General features: G+C 39.3%; 1 protein-coding gene across 2 annotated transcripts in view; it reads left to right on the plus strand.

The window, feature by feature from the left end:
- The window catches only part of LOC104591859 (Glycosyl hydrolase family 38 protein), a 71220-nt gene that overhangs the window by 47439 nt on the left and 3395 nt on the right, over nucleotides 1-20386 (plus strand). The window contains exons 18-27 of one of the 2 annotated variants that reach the window (XM_010250927.3): nucleotides 2083-2142; nucleotides 2261-2332; nucleotides 10579-10626; nucleotides 10757-10876; nucleotides 11172-11237; nucleotides 11915-12027; nucleotides 12174-12258; nucleotides 15573-15683; nucleotides 15778-15873; nucleotides 16231-16278. In XM_010250927.3, the coding sequence (XP_010249229.1) occupies nucleotides 2083-2142; nucleotides 2261-2332; nucleotides 10579-10626; nucleotides 10757-10876; nucleotides 11172-11237; nucleotides 11915-12027; nucleotides 12174-12258; nucleotides 15573-15683; nucleotides 15778-15873; nucleotides 16231-16278 (819 nt within the window). The remainder of the gene's footprint in view (nucleotides 1-2082; nucleotides 2143-2260; nucleotides 2333-10578; nucleotides 10627-10756; nucleotides 10877-11171; nucleotides 11238-11914; nucleotides 12028-12173; nucleotides 12259-15572; nucleotides 15684-15777; nucleotides 15874-16230; nucleotides 16279-20386) is intronic. The other variant, XR_016085426.1, reaches the window with a different exon arrangement.

Consider the following 20386-nt stretch of genomic DNA (forward strand, 5'->3'; position numbering starts at 1 on the left):
TTCTTGGTTGTCCACTGGCTCGTCAATGTCTGCTGATTGCTCGACGTTTTCGGTTTTGGGCTGAAGGAAGAATACTTGCGGGATCTTACAGTGATGGCCCAGTCTGAATTTGTCTCCACATGCATAACAAAAGCCCTTTTCCCGTCGGGCTTGCATCTAAGCCCAGGTTAACCTCTTGGCTGAGCCGGGGCCTGAACCAGAGTTGGCTTCCTTGCTTGTGATTCCTTCTCCTGGTCTACACTCCGGTTTACCCAAGATACCCGGTTCTGGATTCGGTATACATGGTCTGACCACAACTCCCAAAGGTTGATCAATCCTTCTTGCCCGATTTAGTTTGTCTTCATGGAGTCGAGCTAAGGCTGCTGCGTCAAGAATAGTGGTGGGTTGCATGGCTTTAACCTCCAGCCGCAATTCTTCCCTGAGTCCACCAACAAAACTGCCGACAAAGTGCTTTTTCTAGCCACCCTTGCACGCGCACAGCTAACCTTTCGAACGCCATCTGATAATCTTGGACGGAGTCGGTCTGTCATAGCTTAGCGAGGCTTTCATCATAGTTTTCAAAAGCCGAGACTCCAAATCTCATGGTTAAGGCATCGGTGAAGTCCACCCATGTGGCTCTTGGGTGCCATCGCCGGTACCACTAGTACCAGACGATCGCCTCCCTTCCAGGTGTGCGGAAGCTAATGGAACACGATCAGGTCCCTGCGTATTGTGGTAATCGAAGTACCTTTCGGTTCGCAGAAGCCAGGACGTGGGATCTCCCCCTGCGAAGACGGGAAACTCGATTCTTGCCGTTCTTGATCCGCTTCGATGACTGGTATCACTACGTTCTTCCTGCCCTTCCCGATTCGGCACTGGTGGTGTCTGTTCCAGTCGCTCAAGCAAGGATGCGAAGCTTTCTTTTATTTCTTTGACGTCAGCCAATAATCTTTGCATTGCTCCGACCCTAGGTGGGACCGGCCTTCCCCATACTTCTTTAGAAGGGAAGGGAATGGCAGGAGAAAGAGAGGGTTGATCTAGGGCATTGAAAAAGGAGGCACAACTGAAAGAGCCAGAAGAGGAAAGGGTCCAAATTTGGGAATCCCCCTCTGACGGTTCTAAGAAGACCTTTTGAAGTACCTGAACCAGGGACCACACCAACTCCATCTCAGAATCTCTGAGACCTCATCTGAAACCCAAATCCCAATTAAGTTGAGGTCCTGAACCAACAAATGAAACTAAAGATGAGGCAGTTAAGTTTTTGTACCTAGAAAGGGAGAACGGGGAAGGGAATTGGTCTTTAAGTGATGTCTCCCCCACCCACACATGTTCCCAAAACCTTACCATGTTTCCAGAACACAAGTTATACCTGACAAAGGGTAGAAAACAAGGAAGAATGGCATGGATGGCTTTCCAAGGTGTTGCCTCCGTTGCTCTAGCTGAAATTCCTGCGTTCCAGCCATCTGCCGTCATCCTGTGCATGCTCTTAATCACTTTTGTCCACAATTTGTCTTGATCCACCGGAAATCCCCATAACTACTTTCCTAACAAGGCTGTATTCCTCTTCTGAATGTTCCCAATTCCTAGACCCCCTAGCTCCTTACTTCTACTCATCCTATGATCCCTCTTTTCCCCTCCCAGTTTCCATAAAAAATCTCTCATTAGCTTCTCCAACCTTATACAGATCCCCGCAGGCATCCTAAAGATCGAAAGAAAGTAAACTGGCAGTTTGGCCAAAGTTGATTTGATCAAGGTAATTCTTCCACCCATTGAGAGATAATTCCTTTTTCAGGAGGCAAGCCTTTTTGAGAATCTATCCACTACCAGGTTCCAAAAATTCACGCTTCTAGGGTTGCCCCCAGAGGTAAATCAAATAATTCATAGGCTACTAACATACCTTATAACCCAATATTGTTGCACATTCAAATACCTCTTCATCTTCCAATGTTGATGCTTGCCACACAAGTCTTATTTGAAGTTAACTTTCAGATTTGTAATTTTCTCAAAGACTTGTATCACCTTCTTCAAGTCTTATTCAAACAGTGATTAAGGTGAGATGTTGTTAAATGTTAATGATATGAACATTTTTGCTGCTTGTTCTAGGCCTCTGGTGCATATATCTTTCGACCAAATGGCACATTCTCATCAGCGTCTGAAGGACAGGTACATCATGCAGCTTATATTAATGGATGATGATCAAATAAAAGATCATGCTGAAAATTTATTACTTGCCAAATTTTTGTGTCTGAAACAAAAGGAAGAATTATGTTGATTATTCTAGGCTCCTTTGACTATCTTGCGGGGACCAATTGTGGATGAAGTTCATCAACAGATCAATCCTTGGATATATCAGGTACATTTCTGTATTAAGTGTTGTTTATTTACCGTCTATGCCTTTCTTCGATTACAGAACCAGAATTATGATGATAAAATTAATATAGAATATTAAAAATACATCAAAAGTAGTTCCTAAAATAAATTTAGAATGATTTTCTTATAGTGAAAAAAATCAGTAAAAGAAAAAGTTGCATCTATGCAAATAGTGAAGAGGTCACATCATTAAGAAACAGAAATATTACAGTGATGCATTCAATTAAAAAGAATGTAAAACAGTAACTATAAGCAAAACTGCATGCCTATCAACTAAGAGTTCATACTCTAACTTTTCTTTGTTATTAGCATTGAGGTACCATGGTTTCGTTCATGAGTATTGAGATGTGATTAATTTGACTGGAGAGTGAGTAGATACCTTGGTGTGAACGATCATTTCCGACGTATGGAAAAATACTCCAGAAAATGTGCACTTTGTGATAGGTACAAGGTGTTGAAACAAATTCAGTTTTCCATGAATCTCAGTTTGCAAATTTAGTTGCAACCTATATGTTATAAAAAAAATTCAATTCCTTGGTTCTAGTGCCTTTAGAAAGGTTTTCATGGTCTAAGATCTTAGGAGCTAAGCAATTGAACTTGATCTGTGGGAGTTATGACTTATGACCATATTCTTGTCATTTGCAATGGAAATTTATTTCTTTAACTAAGAGTTTTATCTTGTAGTGAAACATTGCCTAGGAACAGGAGTTTGCTCTTCTATAATTAAGGGAGGTTTCTTTTCTATAATTGGCAACAAAAAGAAAATAAAGAGAGAAGGAAGTACAAGGCATGAAGGCCTTTGTTTTAATGGTTCAGTTAGAAAGAAAAAGAGAAGAGGAGAAGAGAGAAAGAGAAGGGGAAAGAAGAGAAACAATTGTCTAAAGACTCTAAACTGGAGAGAATGAATTCTCACCCCAGCCGACCTCAACTATATATAGATTAGCCAAAGAATACAAAGACTATTATGCCCCTAATTATGAGACATGTAACTTAAAGTGAAACAAAATAGAGAAAGCACAATTTAATAAATAAGAGAGAAGATACTAAAATAACCCTACTTAGCTAACTCAAACAGCCTTAAAGACTCAAGAGCAATCTTTTTTGTATTAATGAGATTTTCTTTTACCTTATCATCAGGGAAAAAAAAGACACAAGACCAAGAACACCATTAAAAACTGAGGAAGCAGAAGAATTTGTTGATGACAGAAGTTTTATTGAAGATCAGTGAATGAGAAAAACAGTGAAAAAGCCTAAAAAAAGTGGCTACAAAACCTTATACAAGAGAAATAATAGCAACATGAGAAAATAAATCCCCTAACCCACAAAATGCATACCCCAGAGTTAGTGCAATAAGGGCTCACAACAAGAACAACCACTAATAGCAAGCACATATAAATCCCCCAACAAAAAATGCCACAGATCCCTTCTTCTGCAGAAGTTGAATCACCAATTTGCCAAAAACCTTCATGCGACCAGTCTTCTGCTATCCAACTTCCTTTACAGCCTAATGGTCATAACCCCCCCTCCTCCAGTGGGCATCCCCAACTGCAGTGTACACTTTGCTACCTTCAGGTGGTAGATGAAATACATATTAATTCACCACCTTCGCATCAAATATTACCTTTTGATTTAGCTGATTATTGATCCCCATTTATCTAATCTCATTTCTAGGCAAAACATTCTATTCCTACCTTGAAGTTGGAAGGTCTTTTGGGCAGTGTGGTGATGGGACTTGAAAGTGCTTGGTGGTTAAGGGGGATAAATAAGGCTGGTAGAGTAGCCTGGAGCATCATTCCTACAGCAGTTTTTTGGGACTGTGGTGTGAAAGAAATAACAGAATCTTTGAGGGGAGGCAGAGTTCAAAAGAGGAGGTTTTCAGAAAAGCTTCAGGCATGTTGTTTTTGTGGGCAAATCACTCTCTGTTCAAAATCAGACACTTTTTTTTATTGGGATCATCTTTTTGTCAGGAATCTGTAATTTGTTTTGCTGGTTTGGCTTTATCGTAATTGGGTCACTTGGGTTTTCCCTCGTACAGATTCTCATTGTACAGGGGTTTCTGGGCTGATTGTATATGTTAGTTTTTTTGATCAATTCAATACATTATATATTTAAAAAAATGAGGAGAAAAATGAAAAGCAGTAAATATGTCAGTTAAGAGATTCTTCCTTACCTTTTATTTCTTTTTTTATCCCTAAATATACTTGTAAATGGTATTCAGCCTGCTGCAAGTGTGGAAGAAAGAAAGAAGAGGATAATAAAAGAAAATAGAAGAGAGGAGAGATTCCCATACAAGGGTGCCGTATCATGTTGGATAATTCGATTTTTAGTATTAATTGTCTTGGCAATAAATCTGATTGAAATATGAGGAAGTAGAGAAGAGAAGGGAAGAAGAGAGAAAAGAAGAAGAAAGAAAGGAAGAAGAAAATGTTTGGAGCAATGGAACGGTGCTGGCGGCGCTAGCTTCTATTATATTATATAGGGCGGCAGAAATAAGAAGGGAAAAGACTCTTGTGCCCCTGTTGTAAGTGAGTACAATAACAGAAATAACAGAAAATAAAAAACGCTTTAACTAGCCAAACAGACCCTAACACAAATAACCAAATTATTTCAACACTCCCCCTCAAGTTGGAGCATAGATGTCAATCATGCCCAACTTGTCACACAAATCATTGTGCCGCACATGATGAAGACCTTTGGTGAAGATATCTGCAAGTTGTTCTTCTGAGCTGACATATGGAGTACACACTTCTCCATCTACAAGTTTCTCTCTAATAAAATGCTTGTCCACTTCAATGTGTTTCGTCCTATCATGCAGGACTGGATTAGCAGCAATATTGATCTCAACTTTATTGTCACAGTAGAGTGACATAGGATTGCCCACTGCAAAACCCAGTTCACCTAACAGATTTCTTATCCACATGATTTCAGCAACCCCATGAAACATCGCTCTATATTCTGCTTCAGCACTAGATCTAGCCACCACACTTTGTTTTTAACTTCTCCATGTGACCAGGTTTCCTCCTACAAAGGCACAATACCCACTGGTAGACTTTCGGTCATCAACTGCTCCTGCCCAATCAGCATCAGTATATACTTCCACCTTTAAGTGTCCATGTTCTGGAACAACAAACCAGCTCCGGGAAACTTCTTGAGGTATCTAAGGATCCTCTCTGCAGCTTCAAAGTGAGTTGTCCTAGGATTGTGCATGAACTGACTAAGGACACCCACTGCATAAGCAATATCAGGCTTGGTCATAGACAAATACAAGAGTCTCCTTACGAGTCTCTGGAACTTCTTCACATCTTCACATCTTTCAAAAACTCTCCTTGACTGTCTCCCAGCTGATGATTAGATTCAATTGGTGAGTCAATTGGTTTTACCCCCAACTTGCCTGTATCTTCTAGTAGATCTAGTACATATTTCCATTGGGAAATAAAGATGCCCTTGTGAGAGCGGGCAACTTCAATTCCAAGGAAATAATGTAAGGGACCTAGATCTTTCACCTCAAATTGAGTGGCTAAGAATTTTTTTTGTCTTCGTATTTCAGCCTCCCAATCTCCTATGATCACTATGTCATCCACATACACAATTAGAGCTGCAATTTTCCCTTTACCTTTTTTCACAAATAGAGTGTGATCTGACTGGCATTGTTTGAACCCCATCTGTTGAACTGCTAAGTGGAACTTACTAAACCAAGCCCGAGGTGATTGTTTCAACCCATATAAAGATTTTTTTAACCTGCACACCTTTTGTTCACTGCCTTTGGCACAAAAACTTGGAGGTTGGGTCATGTACACTTCCTCTTCCAAGTCACCATTCAAGAAAGCATTTTTGATGTCCAATTGGTGGAGTTCCCAGTCAAGATTTGCTGCCAATGAAAGAAGAATCCTGATAGAGTTCATCTTGGCTACTGGAGCAAAAGTCTCTGCATAGTCCACTCCATATGCCTGTGTAAAACCTCTTGCTACCAGTCTAGCCTTGTACCTTTAGATGTAAATCAATCCTCAAGTATCAAGATTAAATTTAGGGATTAGAAGAAAAACATGTCTGAACAGCTATACAAGAGAAGAAAATGGCCAAAGAAGAGGTAAGAGAAGAAGGAGTCAAATAATTCTCCATTCTCCTCTAACCCTCTTTTATTAAGATCTAAAAATTATATGATGACAAGAATGCCCTTAAGTGGGCGGCCAGCTTGGCAGTTACATAAAGAAAATAAAACAAGAATAAATAACAGGCCCATTAAGTGTGGCCCATAAACAGTAAAATAAAAGATATTACAAGAGAGGATGTTAGGGCCCATTCGGCCCAGTCTCTTTACACCTTTCAACAGTTCCATCAACCTTGTGTTTCATTGTGAACACCCACTTGCAACCCACCGGTTCCTTCCCTTCAGGAAGATCCACCAACTCCCAAGTGCCATTTTTGTGTAATGCATCAATTTCTTCCTGCATTGCATCTGTCCATTCAGGTTTAGATAAAGCTTCTGCCACATTCTTAGGAACGGGGACACTGTCCACAGAAGAGAGGAATGCACAGAATGAAGGTGAAATGTGATCATAGGACACAAAATTAGAGATAGGATGATTAGTGGTACAAGATCTAACACCCTTTCTCTTAGCAATAGGAACATCGAGATCATTGATAATAGGGGAATCAACATTGAGAGGAACAGGCATATCAATAGGAGCAAGTGTACCTGGCTGATGAGACGGATCTGCCTCTAGCGAATCCAATGATGTTGGTTGCATAGTGTCAGGTTCCACGGCTCTTGAACTCTGTTGGCTTTTATGGCGACGATGAAAGACACGAAATGGAGGAGGATCGGGTAAAGGAGGTAGTTGAGTTTGAGCCGCCTGTTTCTCCTCAACCCTACTCTCCCCCTGAGGAGAAACCGAGAAGAAATGTTGATTCTCAAAGAAGGATACATCAATGGAGACATAGTACTTGCGAGAGGTAGGATCATAGCAACGATACCCCTTTTGAGATAAAGGGTAACCAAGAAAAACACAAGGAATAGCCCAAGGATCAAGCTTACCTCGAGTAGGGGACAAGTTATGGACAAAGCAACGACACCCAAAAACACGCATCGGAATGGTGGACAACGGAGCTGTAGGAAACAGAAGCTGATGTGGGGCCTTATACTCTAATAACCAAGATGGCATACGGTTGATGATGTATGTAGCACACAAAACTGCATCCATCCAAAAACGTTTTGGCACATTCATATGAATTAATAAGCCATGAGCTACTTCGAGAAGGTGACGGTTCTTTCGTTCAACAACACCCTTTTGGTTGGGGTGTTCGTTTGGAACTGAGTGAACACCACGCGTTAAAAGTCTTTCACAATTTTTGGCAGTTCATCTCTAGATCGCATAGGGTAAACCCAAGTGTATCTAGAGTAATCATCAATCAAGGTAATGAAGTACTTATATCCAGCCTCAGTGGGTAGAGTAACAGGGCCCCAAACATTAGAATAAACAATATGAAATGGAAATTCAGATCTTTTATTTCTCAAAGGTAAAGAACTTCTACAATGTTTACTCAATTGACATGTCTGACACTGTAACTGACTCACTGACAAGGATTCAAACAACTTTGGGAACATAACTTTTAATGACTCAAAAGAAAGATGACCAAGACGAATATGCCATAAATAGGCTCGACTCTCACTTGACAAACTCATGGACTCTATAGCCACAAGACCAGCTTTATTCTCCAATACGTAGAGACCATCCACCATGCTTCCTCTACCAATCGTCTTCCCTGAGGCCAAATCATGAAACACACATGAAGACGGAAAAAAAGTGACTGAATAGTTCAAGGAGTGAGTTATACTACTAATGGACAACAAATTTATAGGTAATTTCGGAACATGCAGTACATTAGAAAGGGTAAGGCCAAGTGGGAGAGGTATGGTACCTTGGCCAGCTATGGTAGAGAAAGAACCATCAGCTAGTCTCACCTTATCTCTCCCAAAGAGGTATGTTTGAAATAAATTTAACTTACCGGTCATGTGGTTTGAGGCTCTGGAGTCAATAACCCAAGGAGAATCAGTGGTATGAGATGACACATGGAAGGCAGTGGCAGTGTTACCTGATGTAGACGCGAAAGAGGTAGAGGGAGTAGGACCAGAATCTATCTGGCGGAGAGTCCTACCATACCAATGGACTAGTCTCTGGAGACGCCATATTAGCTGAGTTATACTTTTTCTGATTTTATTGACTTGGTTTCTTGCCCTGATCAGGTGTTGACTTCTTACCCAAATCCTGTGCCCATTTAGGTTTTCCATGGAGATCCCAACATATATCTCTAGTGTGTCTTGTCTTCTGGCAGTGAGTGCACCAAAGTTTACTCTTATCATTTGTTCTCTTCTGAGAGTCACCTTTCTTAAAAGCACCTCCGACATTTGTATCTGAATTTCCCCGGACAGCTAGGGCAACTGACTCCCCCTCTACACAATTCATCCCACTTCTTCTACTCTCTTCTAACTGCACTAAGGCATACACCTCCTGAACTGATGGCAAGTCTTTACTACCCAAGATCTGCACCCTGGTGGACTCATATGAAGGATTCAGCCCTAGGAGGAAGGCAAAGACCCGTTGCTGAGATACAAGTGACTTATACGCCTTTGCATCTTCATCACACTTCCAATTCACATTCCGGTAGTGATCAAGTTCTTTCCATATCGATGCCAAATCAGAATAGTACATCGAGAGACTCCTCTCCCCTTGCTTGCAAGTAGAGGATTCAGCTTGCAGTTGGTATATCTTGGTATAGTGTCTCTGCTCTGAATAGGTGGACTTTGCTTGTTCCCATATCTCACAAGCAGTTTCAGCCCACATAAAAGTCTTCCTTACCTGTGGCAGCATGGAAACCAAGAGCCATGACATCACCATACTATTCTCTTGGTTCCACCTATCATATTCAGCACTTCCGTTCTTCGGTTCCTTCACTCTCCCATTGATGTATCCTATTTTCCCCCTAGCAGTGATGTAGAGTTGTATTCCCCTAGACCACTCAAGGTAGTTCAGACCATCAAAGGGAAAAACAGCCATGGGGAAATTCATATCCATTCCCCCACTCACTCCATTGTGGCTCCCTGAAATCTCTGAAGTAGCAGAACTCTCAGACGACATGGTAAACACAGTTTTTTTATCTAAACTCTCAACTTAGGATCCCTCCTTATATCGACAAAATCTCCACACACAACAATTCAGTTATGGACTTAATTTGAGCACAAAAAACAGCACCAATTTCCAAAGAAGAACTATGACGAGATTGATTTTCAGATCTGCATGAAGAACAGTCCCAGCCTACTGGTTTTCCAGTAAGTTCCACCACGGCATTAATCAATAAGAGAGATCCTAACACACATGAAATCAGACTAACGAGCAGAGAAAACAGGTCATCTATGACCTACAGTCACCTTTTCACAGGTACAGGATCACACGATCCAACAAATAAAGAAAAGGTATAACCCTCACAAAAGTCTGCTGACATTCAGTGGTTTGGATTCATTTGTTCTCCACTTGGTACACGACCAAGGAAAGAAATAAAAGAAGAAAGAAAACTTTAGGGTTGTACCAGTTGCAGATCTGATTTGATCAGCCCAGATTCAGTCCTCTGTTCCGCCCAGATTCAGCAACTTGAAGAGAAAAACTTAGTCGCCCAGATTCAACAGCCTTGCTCTGATACCATCTTGGCAATAAATCCGATTGAAATATGAGGAAGTAGAGAAGAGAAGGGAAGAAAAGAGAAAAGAAGAAGAAAGAAAGGAAGAAGAAAAGGTTTGGAGCAATGGAACAGTGCTGGCGGCGCCAGCTTCTATTATATTATATAGGGCGGCAGAAATAAGAAGGGAAAAGACTCTTGTGCCCCTGCTGTAAGTGAGTACAATAACAGAAATAACAGAAAATAAAAAAATGCTTTAACTAGCCAAACAGACCCTAACACAAATAACTAAATTATTTCAACAAATAGCATATCCAATGCCTTGTCTAGATGTGCTCTTGCCATATCCAGGTAACATGGTGAAACTCCTTGTGATATACTCAGAAACAAGTGTAAGATATTAGACAATTGAATGGAGATTCTATGTAGTGTGGTATTGTCATGACCTACTTTATTGTTCTTATAAACAATGCAATTATTTTTTTTTTTAGATTTTTTTCTTAACCTGGAAATCTTGTGTTTTTTTTTTTCAATAATATAGTGTGATTGCACATGCAGACCACCAGAGTCTACAAGGAAAGGGATCATGCTGAAGTCGAATTCATTGTAAGCTGTTTTCTTGTAAACTGATCCATAACGGATATACTTATTGGTATTTGTGACAAAGTTATTCACTTGCTTTTTTGTGGTAATGGTGTTATTTGATCTCTATTCAACTATAATCTTCTCAATTTAGGTTGGACCAATACCTGTCGATGATGGAATTGGGAAAGAGATTGCAACTCAAATCACAACAACCATGAATTCAAATAAAACATTTTATACAGATTCTAATGGACGTGACTTTATTAAAAGGGTATGTTGTTAGCATTGCAAAATTTTGTACTCTTTTACCTCTATCCAGTGATTATGGTTATGGCATAGTTCTTCAATTTGGTTGCAAGATGAAAATATTGATTAGTTAATTTCTAGAACCACTTATAGTGTAGTTCTCTTGAAAGGAGAAATATACTATGGGAAACAAATTAGTCTTCTAGTTTAAGGTGTGTCAAGGAGTAAATTGATGCTTGAATTACACTACCTAATTTTATGTATATACATTGATTACATTCTTATTTATATCAAATTTAAATAGGTATTTTGGTTTGCAGATTCATGATTATAGGACAGACTGGGAACTTCAAGTGGATCAACCTGTTGCTGGAAATTATTACCCAGTATGTTTCCTTTATAAGTGGAACATTTGCATATTTTCCTTCATATTGATGCTACAGTTGTCAGTATGCCTACTTTATATGAAAAATATTTGCCTATATTGGATGTCCTTATTTTCTTAACCTTCTTAAATTATATGCAAATTCTATGGTCCAGAAGCATGTTTCACAGTACGGGTAATGCAAAGTTTGAGGTTGTAAATGTTGCACTTTTATGCCATAAAGGTTGTACCCCATTTTTAAAAGATTTTCAGCTAGGTGTATAATGGTCTAGGGTGCAACATTTACGGTGAATATAGCCCTATAGTGTTTTTGTGGTGCCAGTACCATGAAGCATGCTTTGTACCATATAAATTCTCTGATTTATATGGTACCATGATAGGCAATATGTTTATATGGTATATGATTTATATGTTTGTACCATACGCTGAATATATGCTTTGTACCCATGTTTATAACCAGTCAATATGTTGAAATGAAACATGATAGGCATGTGGATAAATTTAGTGCATATGGTTATCAATTTTCTTTGTCACTCTGATAGCAGATGATATTTCAAAAATCAAGAGAGAGAGAGAGAGAGAGATGGTTACCATAAGTTATTAGCAAAGATGTTGTAAGTTTATGTAAACATTATTTCTTTATCCGCACATAGCAAACTTTTTTTCTTTTGCTTTCAGATTAATCTTGGAATTTATATAGAAGATAACCAGACAGAACTATCAGTTTTGGTAGACCGATCTGTGGGAGGATCCAGCATAGTTGATGGACAAATAGAACTGATGCTCCATAGGTTTGTTCTGCCATCTCCAATGCTTGAACTTCTTGATGACATATTATTATTGTATTATGTTCTAATGCATAAGATTCATAACGATCAATTTCTGCATGCATCATATGTTATCAGTTGTGTGATCTTAATTTCTCCTTGTTGAATAGGAGGTTAATTCATGATGATTCTCGAGGTGTTGGAGAGGTATTAGATGAAAAAGTGTGTGTACTAAATGAATGCACAGGATTAACGGTAAGCACATCCTAATAAACTCTAACAAGCATGAAAAAGAGAGCTTGTTCATGACTTTGTTATCACTTCTCTGACCAATGAAAAAGAACTTTATTGGATAAATAATGTAATGATAGGCATGAAAAAGTGAGCTTGTTCATGACTTTGTTCTCACTTCTAAATGAATGCTCAGGATTAATGGTAAGCATATCCTAATAAACTCTAACAAACATGAAAAAGAAAGCTTGTTCATGACTTTGTTCTCACTTCTCTGACTGATGAAAAAGAACTTTGATGGATTAGTAATGTGATGATAAGCATGAAAAATAAAAGAACAAGATCACTATCTCATTCTGGTCAAATATAACTCTTGAATCCACAAGAAAATTGAGAAAATTCTCAGAGAAGTAACTTAAACTTCATTGAATCACAAAATCTTTGTAGTGCCTCCATAACAACCATTTACAAGAAATAAATTCCTAACTTGAGCTAAGAAATCCTAATGAAAATAGAATTTCTAGACTAAATCTTGTTATTAATTGATACCTGGTCAGTGGGAGGAAAGAAACAATAGGATCTTCAAAGGTAGTTGTAGATCCAAGGATGAGGTTGTGGAAGGAATAACTACTAAGGTTATCCATTGGTTGAAATCCTGTGATCTTTTTAAGGATTTCTCAGTTGAAGACATTTATAGAAGTTGGGGTATTGTGGCATCTACTACTACTTCCAAAGCTATGATACAGGAAGTTTGGTCCCCACCGGCAAAACAAAGGGTGAAACTGAACTTTGATGGAAGCTCTATAGGTAATCCAGGCCCATCTGGTATAGTAGGTGTTTTCAGAGATAATGAAGGCAAGATAATGGCTTTGTTTTCAGGTCCAATAGGAGTTGGAGATTCCTTAAGAGCGGAAATCTTGGCACTACATCAAGGTGTAAAACTGGCCAAACAATTGGGGCTACAGCAGATTGAGATAGAGGGAGACTCCAAGTTGGTAATTGGGTGGATGCAATCAGGACAGCTGGGAATTTGGCAATATAGACAGCTGATAAGGGAAATTCTTAGCATAACAAGGGAGGTGGGTAAGGAGATCAGCAAATGGTTTTTCTGACGCCCTAGCAAAACAAGGGACTGTAAGGGAGAGTCTTTATTGGGCAGTGCTGTAATGTTTGATGTTTATTGGATCAACCTTTTCTAATAAGGGTTGAATTCTGTATTTCAGTTTAATTTATCTCTAATGAAAGTTATCGTTCCTGATAAAAAAAATTGATACCTTGTCAACAAGGTTCAAAATTTCGTTATGTATTGGGGTGTATCAGGCGTATTGTACTGCATTGGCGCTGCCTCGATATGCTAAATATTAAGTATTTTATATTTTTAATATTTTCAGGGGTTAGGCCTTGCTATGACCAGCCCCCCCGTAAAATTTTGAAAAAAAAAAAACTAAAAAAAAGAAGTGTGAGGGTCAAACCCCTGATATGCACAGGGTGTATTGATACTCTGAACCATGCTTGTCAGTTAAACTGACATAACCTTGCATTGGATTCACATGATGTCAGTCTCACTGAATGCCTAACCGAAATAACTTTCCATGACACCTAAATTATGAAGAATATATGAGATTTATCTGCTCAAAATCAGATCACGAGAAAAGTGATGAGCCTAAGAAACCCAAAACCAAAACTACATTTATCAAAAAAAAAAAAAAGAAAGAAAGAAACCCAAAACTACTAAAAGTAATAACAGTTTCCTATTCTAAACAAGTAATGGTACTATGACTTTTACCATTGAAAGAAAGATCATAAAAAAGAAAACAAGTATGATGGAGAATGCCACATCACTGGATACAAGATCTTTGTAGACTAGATTCCTTGCCAATTTGTCTACCAAATGACTTACTAATCCAGCATGTATGTTGACAGTGTATTCACAGAGAGCCAAGGCTCGGATATCCTAAAAAACATGGAAAGCTATCTAATGACCAAATTTTATTTCTTTTCACCACAAAAGTTTAAACTGCTAAAAATTGATTTCTCAACACTTTCTGGCATCAAGATCTGAAATACCGCAAAGTATCGGTGCATATCATATGATACATATCGGTTTTTGAACCATCTGAAATGCTGTTTACATAGATTTAGGAGGTATCTTTTATGTTTAAACATAACAACCCCTCTTAACATTATTATTTGTGAAATATCAGCCTGAAAAAAATAGAGTATCACCCTCTATGTATTGATACTTTTGAGCTTCAGTTGGCACCAAGTACATCCGTTGTGATTCCCCAAATCATACCTGGTACTGTGAGATATTTGATATGTAGACTAGTAATGGAATAATATTTTGGGAGAAAATAAAGTGAAGTCATTTGAGAAAATTTGACACCAGAAAATAAAGTAAGCAATTTGTGACTCAAAAGAAAGAAGAAACATCCTCATTATCCAAAAATCACATGGCTAATGAACTACCTATGGGCTATGGTAACCTTAACGAGACATTTCTTCCTAGCATTCAATCCTCATGAAACTTTAGGGTCATCAAGAAATTAATCTTCTTCATGATTGGACAATTAAAAATGCACTAAGCATCTTATAAGTTGTACTATGAGAACAATCAGAGGGTTCCCTTTTCCCTCACTTTGTCTTGGAATCAATTGTTGGCATCATAATTCAAAGCCATATTAGCACAATCTATTCTGCCTGGATACCTTTGGCAGAGAGAGAGAGTGGACTACAAACATTGATTGAAAAAGCACTGATGTTCCTCGTCCCTCAACTACCCCAATGGCTTTGGTTAGAAGAAGTGATTTGTTACAAGTGAAAGGGGATAGAAGAACCAGGGGTAGACCAAGAAGGACATGGGTAGTAGTAAGAAATGATTTAAGCACTAATAATTTAAGAGTGGATATGGCTTTAAATAGAATGGATTGGTGAAACAGGATTCATATAGCTGACCCCATATAGTTGGGATAAGGCATGGATGATGATGATGAGATCTCATTATTTATTGCATGCCAATCAAAAATCAACTCCAAAGTGTTCTGGGAGTAGGGGTGGCTGTCATACAATGAAAATTTTGGATGTCTTATTTAACAAGTACTCTCTGTGACAAATATCTTTGTGTCATCAGCTGCATTTGTGATTTCTTTAACCATTTCTGTTTTAGTTCTTAATTGGCTTAATGATCCATATATTCTTAGTTAACTTATTATATTATCATTCCAATAATTCCTAAACCTGGTTCTTTAAAATCTGTGGAGAATTCTGTATTCCTTGATTTGTCCTAGATCAAAATTTCTTGCAGCATCTACCTCTTATATTTGTGAACGTTTCTTCAGATTCAAGGAAGATTTTATCTCAGAATTGACCCTCTAGGAGAAGGTTCTAAGTGGCGGCGTTCAGTTGGCCAAGAGATATACTCTCCATTCCTTCTAGCCTTTACAGAACAGGTAAAAGATACCTTGATACCTTGATGTTGATTTATTTTCACTGCTTGGGTGTTGGTGGTGATGGTGGTGCTTAGCAACCAGTTCCTTTTTGCAGGATGCAGGTAACTGGACAAGTTCTCATGTATCAACTTTTTCTGCAATGGATCCTTCCTACAGTTTACCTGATAATGTTGCAATAATTACTCTTCAAGTATGCCTTTGTCTCCTTCCCTTGTCTTGAATTGCAAGAAAAAAAAATCTAATATTTTAGTATGTAAAGAAAGAAATGTTAATGTGAGTCCTGCACCACCCATCAGGCACTATGTTATATAGTGAAACATAAAGGGTCACCACCCAATGTTAACCTGGCTATTCTTGCACAAAGTGGCCACTCTTGTACTTGGATCCATATTTTCATTCTTGTCAGCCCAAGATGTTTCAATGTCTCCAACCTTGATATTGTCTGGAGAAAGAAAACTTAGATAAAGCTCTAAGAAATTTAATGATTCTCCATTGTATCTCTTTTCCCCATTAACCTAGTTGTTTTTTTCCTGTCCAAACTCTGCAGGAGCTTGAAGATGGAAATGTTCTCCTTCGGTTGGCCCACCTATATGAGGTATTAAATTTCTCTCTGCCCATCTTTTAGAAACTGTGGCATTCTCATTGTACATGAAACATAAAATTTATCTCACCAACCATTCTTTATTTTTGGTAACTATACAAATAAAACTGCTTCCAAGCATTCATATTTTAGTCCATTGCTTAAATGATATTCTTCTTTTTTCTTTTATAGGTAAGATAACTGTGTTTTATTAATATTGAAAACGGAAAGTGTGTTAAAGATAGGAGGCTGAGATGGCCTCCTTACACCAACCATTTAAACATAAGTACATCATGAAATCAGTGTAAAGAATTCATGATCTGCTATTAGTGCCTTGCTAACTCTATCTACTTGGAATCAAAATCAGATATCATTGTCTCCTTGAACTCTTTGTGAGCTATAGCTGCATAGCATTGTAATCTGAAGAGCTATACTCGAAGTAGCAAGGATGAGAAGAGAACCACAGAACTGAAGAGAATGTCGAACTGCACTAGCCAGTCGACCAGTCCTTTATTTATAGATGAATATAGTACAAGGCACAAGAAATTACTGGGATGCCCCTGATTAGTGATGGGACACCCAAATGACTTAAATCATTAAACAGGATTAGGCCCATTAACACAAGCCCAGCTACAAGATAAGTTAAACATAAGAATGGGCTAATAAGAACTCTTATCAGCCGAACATCACTCTAACATTCTAACACTCCCCCTCAAGCTAAGCATGGATATCAATCATGTTTAACTTGCCAAGTATGTCCCTGAACTTCGTTGATGCCAGCCCTTTAGTTAATACATCTGCAATTTGCATCTCTGATGGAGTATAAGGCACACAGAGTTCTCCTGAAATAATTCTCTCTCTGACAAAGTGTCGATCAATTTCAATATGTTTTGTCCTGTCATGCTGCACAGGATTGTTGGCAATGTTGATAGCAGCTTTATTATCACAATACAGCTTGAGAGGACCCTCAGTCTTGATACCAAGCTCATTAAGGAGAGTCCTGAGCCATAAGAGTTCAGCAACCCCGTGTGCCATAGCCCGGTATTCTGCTTCTACACTTGATCTAGCCACAACATTCTGCTTCTTACTACGCCATGTGACTAGGTTTCCTCCCAAGAATGTACAGTAACCTGAGGTTGATTTTCTGTCTCCAACAGACCCAGCCCAATCAACATCAGTGTAGGCTTCAATTTCAAGTCTGCTGTTTTTTCTGAATAGAATTCCTTTCCGTGGGCAAGTCTTCAAGTATCTAAGGATTCTTTCCACTACTCTCATATGAGGGGTCTTTGGTGAGTGCATGAATTGACTGACAACATGCACTGCATAGGCAATGTCTGGCCGAGTAAGGGATAAGTATATCAGTTTTCCTACCAACTTTTGGTACCTTTCCTTATCACAGTATTCCTCACCCATTGATTCTTGTAATCCATGGCTTGGTTCTATTGGAGTGTCTGCTGGCCTGCACCCCATCATGCCTGTTTCCTCTAAGAGATCTAGCACATACTTTCTTTGACATATGTAGATTCCTTCTCTTGATCTAGCAACTTCAATTCCAAGAAAGTATCTCAGATTTCCCAGGTCTTTGATCTCAAATTCTGAAGCTAAGAACTCCTTCAGCCTCTTCATCTCTTTCACATCATTTCCAGTAATCACCATATCATCCACATACACAATGAGTGTTGTAAGTTTGTCATCCTGTCTCCTTGTAAACAATGTATGATCTGCACTGCTCTGAGTGTACCCTACTTTCTTCATGGCCAAACAAAGTCTCTCAAACCATGCCCAGGGAGATTGCTTCAAACCATATAATGCTTTCCTTAGTTTACATACATTCTTTCCAACATCATATCCAGGTGGGGGTTCCATGAATACCTCTTCATGAAGATCACCATTTAGGAAGGCATTCTTCACATCCAGCTGATGAAGTTCCCAAGAGAATTTTGCTGCTAGTGACAGTAGAACCCTGATTGTGTTGAGCTTTGCTACTGGGGCAAAGGTTTCCTTGTAGTCAATTCCTTCCTTTTGTGTAAATCCCTTTGCCACAAGTCTGGCCTTGTATCTCTCAATTGACCCATCTTCCCTGTGCTTTACTGTGAATACCCACTTGCACCCAACAGTGCCTTTCCCTTCTGGCAGGTCCACCAATTCCCATGTCCTTGCTTTCATTAGGGCTTTCATCTCCTCATTCATGGCTTCTTTCCACCTTGGATCAGATGCCGCCTCTGAATACCTGGAAGGGACACATACAGAGGAAAGAGCAGACACAAAGGAATGATAAGCAGGGGATAAGTGTGAGTAAGAAACATAATCGGCTATGGGATGCCGAGTGGTACAAGAATGAACAGGCTTACGGAGAGCAATAGGAAGATCCAAATCTGAATTGAGTGAATCAGAATTACCTTGGATTGCAGAGACAGATTGATCTAAGTTCAACTGGTTGCAATCATGAGGTTGAGGGGCCTTCTTCCTTCTACTGTATGTAAGTATCTCTTTCTCTTGTTTACTGGAACCTTCAGAAGCATCAGCCGAATCTGGATAAGCAACTGGCACAGTGGAAGTCTCACTAGGTTGACCCGGAATGTTACAGCTAGTAGTAGTGGAAGGTGATGAAATGGGAACAAAAAAGAAGGGAGAATGAGAATCCTCTTCCAACCCACTACTCTCCCCCTGAAGAGGATTCTGAGAAGACTGGAAATAGGGTTAAGACTCAAAAAAGACTGCATCCCTGGTGACATATTTTTTCTTGGAAACAGGATTATAACACTTATACCCCTTCTGCGTAGGAGAGTACCCCAAAAATATTCCCTTTGTAGCCTTAGGATCCAGTTTGGTCTTCTTTGGATCTTTCACATGTATGAAGCATGTACAACCAAAAACCCGTGAGGGAAGAGGAAATTCTGGAAGAGTGGGACACAAAACAGAGAAAGGGGTCTTCATACCCAGGACCTTAGATGGCATCCGATTTATCAGGTATGATGCAGTGAGAACAGCTTGAGACCAATATTGCTTGGGCACATTGTGCTGGAAAAGAAGGGCTCGAGCTGTCTCCAATAGATGCCTGTTCTTGCGCTCAGCGACCCCATTTTGCTGAGGGGTGTAAGCACATGATGATTGATGTAACATGCCTGCATCTTCCATGAATGAGTTCAGGGATCTTTCAAAGTATTCAGCTGCATTGTCTGAACGGAATTGCTTGATCCTTTTATCAAATTGTGTTTCAACCATCTTGCAAAACATCATAGTTATCCGGGGAACTTCTTCACGTCCTTTCAACAGATAAATCCAAGTGCACCAAGAATAATGGTCAATAAAACTGATAAAGTAACGGAAGCCATCAATGGAAACAATGGGTGAAGGACCCCAAACATCAGAATGAACCAAATCAAAAGGGGCTTGAATTTCATTACTAGAAATTGGATACATTGATCTACATTGTTTTGACATTTGACACACATCACAAATTAAACTCTGACTCGGAATGCCCTTACATAATTCGGGAAACAACATTGCTAAGGAAGAAAAGGACAAATGACCTAGCCTAACATGCCACAAGTGCAACCTAGCTATTGACTCCACACTTTCCGGACTAGTAGTAGAAGCTTGCAAGGCTGAGCTGACATCTTCATCAAAATAGTAGAGGCCCCCATACTCATGACCACTCCCAATCGTTCTCCTCGTCAATCTGTCCTGGAAGACACAATGAGAAGGAAAGAAAGTTATACTGCAGTTCAAGTTTTTCGTAAGCTTTGAAACAGACAATAGATTTGAGGTAAGACTAGGAACATGTAGGACTGATTTAAGAGAGAGATTCTTGCTTAGGTCAACCACCCCCTTTCCAAAGATGGTGGAGAGGGACCCATCAGCTACTCTCATCTTATCCTGGCCAAACAACAAATGATATGTGGAGAATAAGGACATATGTGTCATATGGTCAGTGGCTCCGGAATCAATCACCCAAGAGGTAGAATTAATGGAACTAGATGCACTAAATGCAGAGGCTGTACCTGATTTGGCAAGAGAGGTGGAAGCTAAAGAATTGTTCTTCAGACGGGCTAATGCCCGACTGAGAACCTCTACCTCACTAGCTGTGAAGCCCAAAGTACTTGGTCCAGAGGAGTTGGCA

The sequence above is a fragment of the Nelumbo nucifera genome, chromosome 4, assembly GCF_055504915.1.
Source record: "Nelumbo nucifera cultivar China Antique chromosome 4, China Antique-T2T, whole genome shotgun sequence".
NCBI classification, from domain to species: domain Eukaryota; kingdom Viridiplantae; phylum Streptophyta; class Magnoliopsida; order Proteales; family Nelumbonaceae; genus Nelumbo; species Nelumbo nucifera.